General features: G+C 48.2%; 1 protein-coding gene across 1 annotated transcript; it reads left to right on the top strand.

Annotated features, from left to right (window-relative positions):
• The first annotated feature begins 1,740 nt into the window (after positions 1 to 1,740).
• Positions 1,741 to 9,666, top strand: LOC122363977 (proline-rich protein 36-like). The gene is made up of 2 exons (XM_043333884.1): positions 1,741 to 1,840; positions 6,574 to 9,666. The coding sequence occupies exons 1-2, from the start codon at positions 1,765 to 1,767 to the stop codon at positions 9,201 to 9,203; spliced, it is 2,706 nt and encodes a 901-aa protein (XP_043189819.1). The 5' UTR covers positions 1,741 to 1,764; the 3' UTR covers positions 9,204 to 9,666.
• Positions 9,667 to 10,155: the final 489 nt, after the last annotated feature.

Here is a 10,155-nt window from a genome sequence, read left to right as displayed (position 1 = left end):
TCCTTGACCTACCTATTCACCGGCTTTGGCGCGATTTTTTTAGGGTTTCAAGGAAAAGAGGAAATCCTCGGTATCAAGGGTATCCAGGGGATTGCCATGACACGTACGAATTGATAATGTGCTATCGCACTGCTTTCCTTAGCCAAAGATGGTTAGTCAGTCATTGAAATGCACAAGCTCATAGATTTCGTCATGTTTGAAGCACTTTGGCTCAGCCTGCTAAAAATATCGTTTACGGACGCGATGCATTTATAACAAACCATATGATCAATTTAACTACGCTGTATTTCGTCTATGAAAATATGAACCATGCTTCTAATTCTAATTGTGGACGCTTGTCGATAGCTTCATGCTTAAAGCAAATATTTAAAGTCGGATGTAAGACTCATGGCTTGCTTACGACATATATGGATCCATGGCTGAGCTGAATTTTTTGTTCCGAATTAATTCGCCTTGTGCATGCAACGCGATGAGGATCGTGTTTTCGTGCTCTATCGTCCTTTCACCGGTTCGTCGTGCTGCGAGTTTGGTATTGTCTTTGAAATGATGCAGCCTACAGCGGCCTTGACTGAAGCAAGGTATGAGTATGATATCCGTCAACATACATCGAGAACACCCATTCCATGTCCATGTGGCACCCAAAGCACATACGTCATCCAGGCGCGACATATAGACACCGTAAGGGCCAGACATGCACGCTGTCACGCTGTCGCTATAGGGACACGAATTGAAGGTCTCCGACAAAACAACATTATATAAGCACCGTTCTCCAGCCTCAAGGCGACTCAGTCGTTTTTGGTGGTTGATAAATTCCCTGTCGTGACGCTCCTAGTTCCTACTTCCTATCAATATTATTATATGCCGTTTCACATTCCATAATTATAGGAAGATGTCAAATGTGATATATAAATGGTAATTGGTGACCTTTATACCGTAAATCACAAGGCAGGCGACTTTCTTTCCCCATGACAGTTTCGTAAGTTATTTCCCAGCTAAAGCTTGACCAATTCATAAATGAACAAAATTGTACACATAACCAGGGTCAATCGTACACTTTGCCTGGTGAAGAAATGTTAGAAGAATTCATCCCCGTTAAGTACTTAGCGTTATCGCGGTAAGATGCGATAAACATAAGGCAAATATAGTATACCTATCACTGGGAAGTTGGGAAATTTACTGCAACCACTCGAAACACTTTTGTATGGTTCTGTTTATACTTCTGTTCAACAGCGTGATAGAGCTTGAATCCATATGTTAAAGGCGATTAAATCTCATCGTTACAGTGCTGTTGTACTGGGGGGTGGGGAAGTTGATGAGCTGTTGGCACTGGAATCGTCTATTGTTTCCACAACATCATAAATATGGTGACATACATTGAACTAAGCCATTTTAATATGAATAACGCGTTTAAACGATAAACGAGCATCAATAACACTCGGGTGACAACAATCGTGTTGATTTCTTTACCGATACAGGGAAAACTGGAGAGCGAGGAATAAACGACCCAGCACACCCGGAAAGATCATGAAGGCAAATGATGTCTGCTCACAATGGCAATGCTCCCTCAATCTGTGTATTCCCTCGTTAATGAATAAAACTGTGTGGCGGATTAGTGTGATGAGTGACGGGGGTCGGTCGGCCGAGCGCCGGCCCCGGCTCTGTTTCCGCCAATGTTCACGGAAGGCAGTGGGCCGAACGGTGAAGCTATATGGCGAGACCGAGGCTGGAGGGCTTAGTCGCTGCCGGCCGGCGACGGAGGGCAGCATGGCGCCGGGAGGACCGGCCCTCGCGCGACTCGGCGTGCTGACGCTCACTGTCGCCCTCCTGTGCCCCGCTCATGGTGAGAATGGAGCTGTGAGAGGAGGGGAGGGGCGGTGAGAGCCGGAGAGAGGCTGTGAAAGCAGGAGGACCGGTGGTGAGAGCTGTGAGAGGTGTGAGCTCCGCGGTGCGTCCCCGCCGGGATAGTGACGTGCTGTGACGAGCTGAGTGCCGGAATGTGACGTTTTGGTTATGCCTGGTGGTTGACGTTTGGTGATTTCAACCGGTCGTGCTTTCTGATTTATGACGGCCCAGAGCCTTTGCAGTAGATATAAATTATATTTTTTCAGAACGGTTACATTTCCTTGTAAGCAGCAAATGTACAATTTCATCCATCGATAGGTATCTTGGCTCGTTTAGTGAGAGATATATTTTTATCATATATACCTGTTTGGTATAGCATTATAATTGGTCTTATGTAATGTTATTTTTGTTTTACCGATTTATCATTCTCGATTTATCATTCTGTTGTAATAAGACGTCTGGTGTCATGTCATGAAATGTCGTAAAAGGTCATAGACCGTTTTTTTACGACGACTTTTCTTACATGCATAGCTAATCAAACGATGAAAATACTCAGCGTGTGTTTATAACGCCAGCGCGAAATGACTGGATACAACATTATCGTTTCAAGTCAGATTATGGCCTTGGCCATAGATAACACGAATCATGTTATCTATGCCTTGATCAAAATATTTTTTAAATAGTAGAAAATGTAAAAACATGACCTTATTTCCTCGATAATTGCCAAGACTAATGCTGTACAAATATATACTTTATTTGAAAGAATGTAATATTTCGACCACAGGTCTTTTTCAAACAGTTTCAAATTAGAAAAGATACCATTTCCATTTGCCGCATTTCCAACTGCCTTTCAACAAAAATTTATGGTTGAATCGTGCCCACTAGCTCACTCGCACCACTCATGAAATATTTGGCTAGCAAAAATAGCATCACATAGGGCACCTATTTTTCAAAATACATAATTTCAGCCGTACGAGATAAGTAAGTATTAACATACCGACTGACCATAACACAAAACATCCTACAGGCCTTCGCCATTATTTCTCACAATTTCGTCCAAAGTCACCCAGCTGTCTACAAGGCATAACAGATGCAGCATGCCAGCAACTATCATATGCTGTCCAGGCTTTTACACATTTACGTGTCTATCCGTCCAGTATTCACATAACACCGTAACACCAGAATGGAATACAAAGAAAGCAAAGATGGGCATAATTGGCATACTCGCATAACATACCTATAGCGTTCAATGCCATAACATATAGCGTTCGATGCCCATAATCAATAACACATATAGTCCACCCCCCCCCCCCCACACACACACACAAACACTATCTAGCTTTGAACGCGTGAACATACGCAGTACCTAGTGCACAGTAAACATATACAGTACACATTTACACATACATCGGCGTTGTTCCTAGCATTGTTTACCTTACAAAATAGGCCAAGACGATACATTACTGTTGAGTTCCGGACGGTTCTTTCTTATCAGCAGCGATTCAGCTATTTTACGGTCTGGATGGTCTTTAGACTTGTACAATATTTTAATTTTGAGCGGAGCAGACGTCCCATCTACGATACTGTCACCGTGTTTCTCCGTAAAGTGATCACCCAACGGAGTGTCAGGGGTCCTGTTGGTCATGTCGCGCACGTGTTCATTGAACCTGAGGCGCAATGGCCGTTTTGTCTCTCCGATATAAACACCTTCCTTGTCATTTCCCCCGCAGATCCCACACCTGATTTCATATACCACATTTTTCTGAGTGCAATCCCCCGTAAACCCCATTCTACATGCGTGGCATCGTTGACCGCCCGGACATTTAGGCTTGCGAAGTGATGTTTTGACTAGCATATTTTTTAGTTTACCCTTGTTCTTCCAAGCTAGCTTGACATTCAAACCTGACCGTTTTACCTTACTTTTGATTTTACACAGGTTCAATGAACACGTGCGCGACATGACCAACAGGACCCCTGACACTCCGTTGGGTGATCACTTTACGGAGAAACACGGTGACAGTATCGTAGATGGGACGTCTGCTCCGCTCAAAATTAAAATATTGTACAAGTCTAAAGACCATCCAGACCGTAAAATAGCTGAATCGCTGCTGATAAGAAAGAACCGTCCGGAACTCAACAGTAATGTATCGTCTTGGCCTATTTTGTAAGGTAAACAATGCTAGGAACAACGCCGATGTATGTGTAAATGTGTACTGTATATGTTTACTGTGCACTAGGTACTGCGTATGTTCACGCGTTCAAAGCTAGATAGTGTTTGTGTGTGTGTGGGGGGGGGGGGGTGGACTATATGTGTTATTGATTATGGGCATCGAACGCTATATGTTATGGCATTGAACGCTATAGGTATGTTATGCGAGTATGCCAATTATGCCCATCTTTGCTTTCTTTGTATTCCATTCTGGTGTTACGGTGTTATGTGAATACTGGACGGATAGACACGTAAATGTGTAAAAGCCTGGACAGCATATGATAGTTGCTGGCATGCTGCATCTGTTATGCCTTGTAGACAGCTGGGTGACTTTGGACGAAATTGTGAGAAATAATGGCGAAGGCCTGTAGGATGTTTTGTGTTATGGTCAGTCGGTATGTTAATACTTACTTATCTCGTACGGCTGAAATTATGTATTTTGAAAAATAGGTGCCCTATGTGATGCTATTTTTGCTAGCCAAATATTTCATGAGTGGTGCGAGTGAGCTAGTGGGCACGATTCAACCATAAATTTTTGTTGAAAGGCAGTTGGAAATGCGGCAAATGGAAATGGTATCTTTTCTAATTTGAAACTGTTTGAAAAAGACCTGTGGTCGAAATATTACATTCTTTCAAATAAAGTATATATTTGTACAGCATTAGTCTTGGCAATTATCGAGGAAATAAGGTCATGTTTTTACATTTTCTACTATTTATGAACATGTTCCTCGCACAAGCACTAACCTCATTAAAAAATATTTTTTAAGTTAACTCTCAAAATTTGATGTCAATCGAGTACTCTTGACGAAGGAAAAAAAACATCTAGTAAAATTGGGTGTCGAACAGGCCTTACGCTTCTATCAATTCAGAGGATACATTAACGAAATGCATTAAATTACTTTAGATTTTATTCCTGTCCTATAAGTTCACACTTCGGGAAAAATTAGATAGCAATCACACCCAATCGCTGATTCGCTACAGATGACGCTGCTATGCGAGAAAAAAGAGGTTCAACAGGTTTTATATCATTCTTCCTTTGTCACCCGTCTAACTCCCAGCCTGTCAATTCATTGTACCACCAGTATTGACCTGGAAAATGGAGCTACGTTCATCATTACCGTTACTGATTGGGTTTACGATTTCCTGTACCGAGCAGACGGACCCCAGCGATGCCACGCTGGGAAAGATTTCCAGAGGAAAAATGTCTGCTCGTCAATCAGTTTGTGAACGATATTCACAAATGTGACTTCCTCTATGTGCGGTGTGCACGCTACACGGTTTAGGCGGTCAGAACATTTGTTATAGGTATGTTAGAGATCATATCACAAAGTAAGGTGTCAATAATACGGAAATGCTCAGTAGCTTGGTATCTAAACTCTTTTTCATTGTTTTTATTAAGCTAACATTCTTTAGAGCGCATTCAAACACATACACTATACAGGCATTCTTGACGTTTTGTCTGCTCGTCACATCTGTTTCCAATCAGTATACCAAATAATTTTGAAGGCGTGATGGTATGCAAATGCTAGAAGTAGGGTTTATGGTGCCAGCCATTTTATCAGTCCATCTATTTACCTTCATAAAAAATGAAAACTCACTACAGAATGTTTGCAGGCGTTGTCATTGGAATGACATTGGTCGTGTCATTACATAACTGAGGTACTTCCCAACAGCCTAGTAGCGACGGCATCTGACCGCCAAAAGACCCGTGCACCAGTGGTGAGCGTCCCGTTGGAGTTATTTTGGCGCTCACTTTTCGCCGAAGACGGAGACGGTTCGCAGTCAGTTGCAGGACTACACGCCTAATCGGAGGTCAAATTAATGAAACAAAAGTTGGCTTGGTGGGTTTTGTACGATTATGCGGAAATGTCGAACGTACCACTCTAAATTCCATCGTCTATTCAATATTCTCCGCATGCATTGGCACAGGTCAGTTGATAGATGGAGCTGGTGGGTAATAAGCCCTGACTTAAGTGGATTATGATGCTTTTAGTCAAACATGTGCATGACTTAGACGAAAAAAATATATGTAATAAGGCATGCAATTATGTATTATTCACGAATCACAGCAAACATTCATGGGTGACATCCTCGTTAGCAATGCTTTTTAAGACCTCATGCCACGCCTAAAAATAACACAGAAAAGTAAAAAAGCGGATAACGGGAGTGTGCTTCACTCACGCCTGGCTCATATACATACCATGCAATGACTGACATCAAGCAAAATATTTGATGCGGCATAATGACATCATAAAGGGAGTGCGCGAAGCTATCTATAGACACGTGGGAAAGCAGCTACCCTTATATGATGCTCCTCGTAGTTGTGCCATATCAAACGATGCAGTCGATGTCAGACACTCGTGCTGGTCACGTGACGATTACATAACAAGTGGTCCGGCCCGCCATAGCTACTCCACGCTGCCATACCCACGGCAATTGGCCACCAACTGCGGCAGTAGCTCGTCGAACGACTGATCGGCGATCGACTCTTCAGTCTCTGACACTTTGTTTCTCTGTTTCAGGGGCGTACCGTAAGTGTGACGACCCCTGCCCAAAGGGGCAGCAATGCTTCCGTCGACCCGTGCTCAACAGCAGCAATTTCTGGACGATGAAACCCGTCTGCGTCGACATCAAGGACAGCAACAGCACCGTGCTGATGAAGCCTGCCAAGCCGAACAAGACGATGAAGTCAGCTTCTCTCACGATGCCTCCGACGGGTGCCAATGGCCTCCAGGGGCTCCTTCCCCTGCCTCCGGGGCACCCAATCACCCATTTTTCGCCGTTATCTCATCTACTGCAGCCGTTGCCCCAGCTGAGCCAACTGCAGGCGGGTCAGGCTCAGACAGCCCAGTCACAGCCTAGCCAGCCACAGTCCAGCCAGCCAAAGGCGACCCAGACGCAACCACTCTCATCCTCAAGCCAGCCTAAGCCAGACCAGCCACAGCTCAGCCAACCACAGCTGGGCCTATCGCAGCTGAGCCAGCCACAGTTGAGCCAAGGACTGCCGCAGCTGCCACAGGGATTTCCTTTTCTGCCACAGGGAGTGCCGCAGCTGCCAAAAGGAGTACCACAGCTGCCACAAGGAGTGCCACAGCTGAGCTCAGGGGTGCCGTCGCTGCCAAAGGGAGTGCCGCAGCTGTCCAAGGGAGTGCCACAGCTGAGCTCGGCAGCGCCACAGCTGAGCTCGGGAGTGCCACAGCTGAGCTCGGGAGTGCCACAGCTGAGCTCGGGAGTGCCACAGCTGAGCTCGGGAGTGCCACAGCTGAGCTCTACAGCGCCGCAGCTGAGCTCGGGAGTGCCACAGCTGAGTTCAGGAGTACCACCGCTGAGTCCGCAGCTGCTGCAGCAATTCCCATTCTTCCCTTCGTTCCCGCCTCTTCCCCCGCTTCCCCAGCCGGAGGAAAAGGAGGATAAGTCAGCTCCGGCGCCCGCCCCGCCGGCTCCTCAGCTGCCGGACCCGGCACAGTTTTCGTTCCCGCACCTGCTGCAGCTGTCCTCGCGGCTCATTAAGCCGGCTCAGCAGGTGGTGGAAGCGGAGCCGCAGCTGAAGAAGATGTCGCCAGACGTTGAGCTGGTGCCAGAGTCGCTGATGTCAGCGGCGAAAAAAGCGAAGCCGGCTGAACCGGCGGAGAAGCCTGTGCCGGAGCTGACGCAGCCGGAGCTGACAGAGCCGGAGCTGGCCAAGCCTGAGCAGGAGACCAAAGAGGCGGCTTCTGAGTCGGAGCAGCCGGACGCCGGCTCTAGCCCGCCCCTCCTCCCGCCGCCCTTCCTCCCTCACCTCTTCCCCTTCCTGCCTCCGCTGGGGTCGCTGCCTCCTCTGCCTCAGCAGTTCCCTCCGCTGCTGCTGCCGCCGCTGCCTCCGTTGCCTCAGCCGGGGCAGGAGCTGCCGGAGCCGCCGGAGAAGCCGCCGCCCGCCCAGCCGGAGCCGCAGCCGCCGCCGCCGCCGCCGCCCGGCCCGCAGCTGCTGCAGCCCGACCAGCCGCTCATCCCTTCGTTTGCTGAGCTGTTTGGTCTGCAGGCCGAGCCGCCCGCGCCGACCCCGGCCCCGGCGGCTGCCACCGAGCAGCCGACCACGACCACCACCCCGCGGCCACGACTGGTGCTCTCTGCCGGCGCCCAGGTGCACATCCCGACTGCGCGTCCCCCGGCCACCACCCCGGCGCCCACCCCGGCTCCGCCGCCCACCGAGGCGCCCGTGCACGTGGAGCCGCCGCCCAGCTGCGCCGGCATGGAGTGCGGCCCGGGCACGGCGTGTCTTCTGGAGGACGCCGAGCACTGCCCGGACCCGCCGTGTCACCCGGAACCCATCTGCGAGGAGGACCTCTGCAGTCGCGTCAACTGCGGCGAGGGAAAAACCTGCGTGCACCGCGTCAAGGACGGCTCGATCCCCGGCTGTGACAACTTTCCGTTCTGCCGATACAAGACGCACTGTCCGCCGACGGCGCAGCCCAAGTTCGGCTACTGTCCGTCGCCGGACGCGGTCACAGAGGCGACTCAGGGCGGGTTCACGTGTCAGTTCGACAACCAGTGCGAGTCTGACCTGCTGTGCTGTCCCAGCTCCAACAAGGGAGTCAGTAACTGCGTGCAGCCGGCACACTCGGGCCGCTGCAGTGACGCGGCCAACGCGTGTCCGGGCGCCACGTGCGCGGTGATCAACGGCACGCAGACGTGTCTGGACAGTCCCGAGTGCTACCCGGGCGCGTACGTGTGTCAGTTCGGGCTGCAGACCTTCTGCACAGACGCCGCCCAGTGGAAGATCACCGGCCTCAAGTGTCCGCCGGTGCACGTGGATCCACCGTCCCATATGTACGCCACATCTCACAACAACTACGGCTACTCGCACGGCACCGGCACCGGCAACACCAACAGCAACAGCAACTACTACAACAATAACTATTACAACACCAACTCCAACGGCAACTACAACAGTAACTATTACAACAATTACAATAGGAACTACTATAACAACAACAACTACAACCGCAACTACAACGGCTACAACTACAACAACTACAATAACAACTACAATAGCAAATACAACAACTACAACAACTACAACTACAACAATTATAGATCATATGGGAACTACGGCAAGGGTTATGGCAATTATGGCGGCTATAGTAGCTACAACTCGAAACATTATGGTAAATAAACTGACATTTTGTAATGTGTTTTTAGTCAAAATACTTTAGCTGCGAGCTTTATATAGGTCAAATGTAGTTGGCATTTAAGCTCGCACATTCTATTCAAACATACAGTATAACAAACGGTTTTAAGAGAGGGACGGGTTTAACAGCAAGGGTAAGTTGGAGCCATAGTGTTTCGTGAATACTGTCGCATTGGTGCTTACCCCACACGCATTAGGTGTGATTATCATGCAGAGCTGTGAAGCACGATGCGCCAGCAGTGGTCCATGGTGTGTAGGAGCGACGAAAAGCGTATTGCAATAAGTCATTGCCAAGAGACTAAATATACGCTTAACAACGTGAAATGAAGTTTAAACTTGTCTCGCTTTGGTGATATGTTGCGATCAAAAAGGAACATCGCATACAGTTGAGTTTTGCTTGCAGTCTTGTGCCAGCACGAATTATTTATTTATTATTTATTCATTACAAAACAAGCCATTTACCTATCTTACGAGAATCTGGTGTATTTATTATATGCGTTATTGTCACAAATGTGCATACATTTCACACTATTCTATAGCCGTTGCAACAGGCGTCTCACTGTGATAGTCCTCCAAATAAACTAATCTTCTAATGAATCATCTTCAACCCTTCATTCAGTCATCGAAAGTCCCTGAACTGTAAGGAAAAGAAGCATCTGACCAGGAAAGAGCAGCGGAAAGATGATTTCCGGCTATAGTTTGAATATGACTTTACCTGCGCCGGGCCGGTCGTTCTCTGACTGGGGTGACCTCGGGTAACGGATGTGCTGGGTACAAAGGCAGACCGGCATCCGATCAGACACAATACACTGCCAACGGAGTACGACTTAGACCGCACCCGGGTGGAAATCCCACCATCCGCATCCGGGGGTCAGTTGTGGTGTCCTGGTATGAGAGGAAAGGGCGGATTTTGAGCGGAGACACACCGGACAACGAG

This window comes from Amphibalanus amphitrite, unplaced genomic scaffold, assembly GCF_019059575.1.
Source record: "Amphibalanus amphitrite isolate SeventyFive unplaced genomic scaffold, NRLGWU_Aamphi_draft 000650F_arrow, whole genome shotgun sequence".
NCBI lineage: Eukaryota > Metazoa > Arthropoda > Thecostraca > Balanomorpha > Balanidae > Amphibalanus > Amphibalanus amphitrite.
The sequence above is the reverse complement of the archived record's forward strand: the minus strand, read 5'-3'. Positions and strand labels throughout refer to the sequence as shown.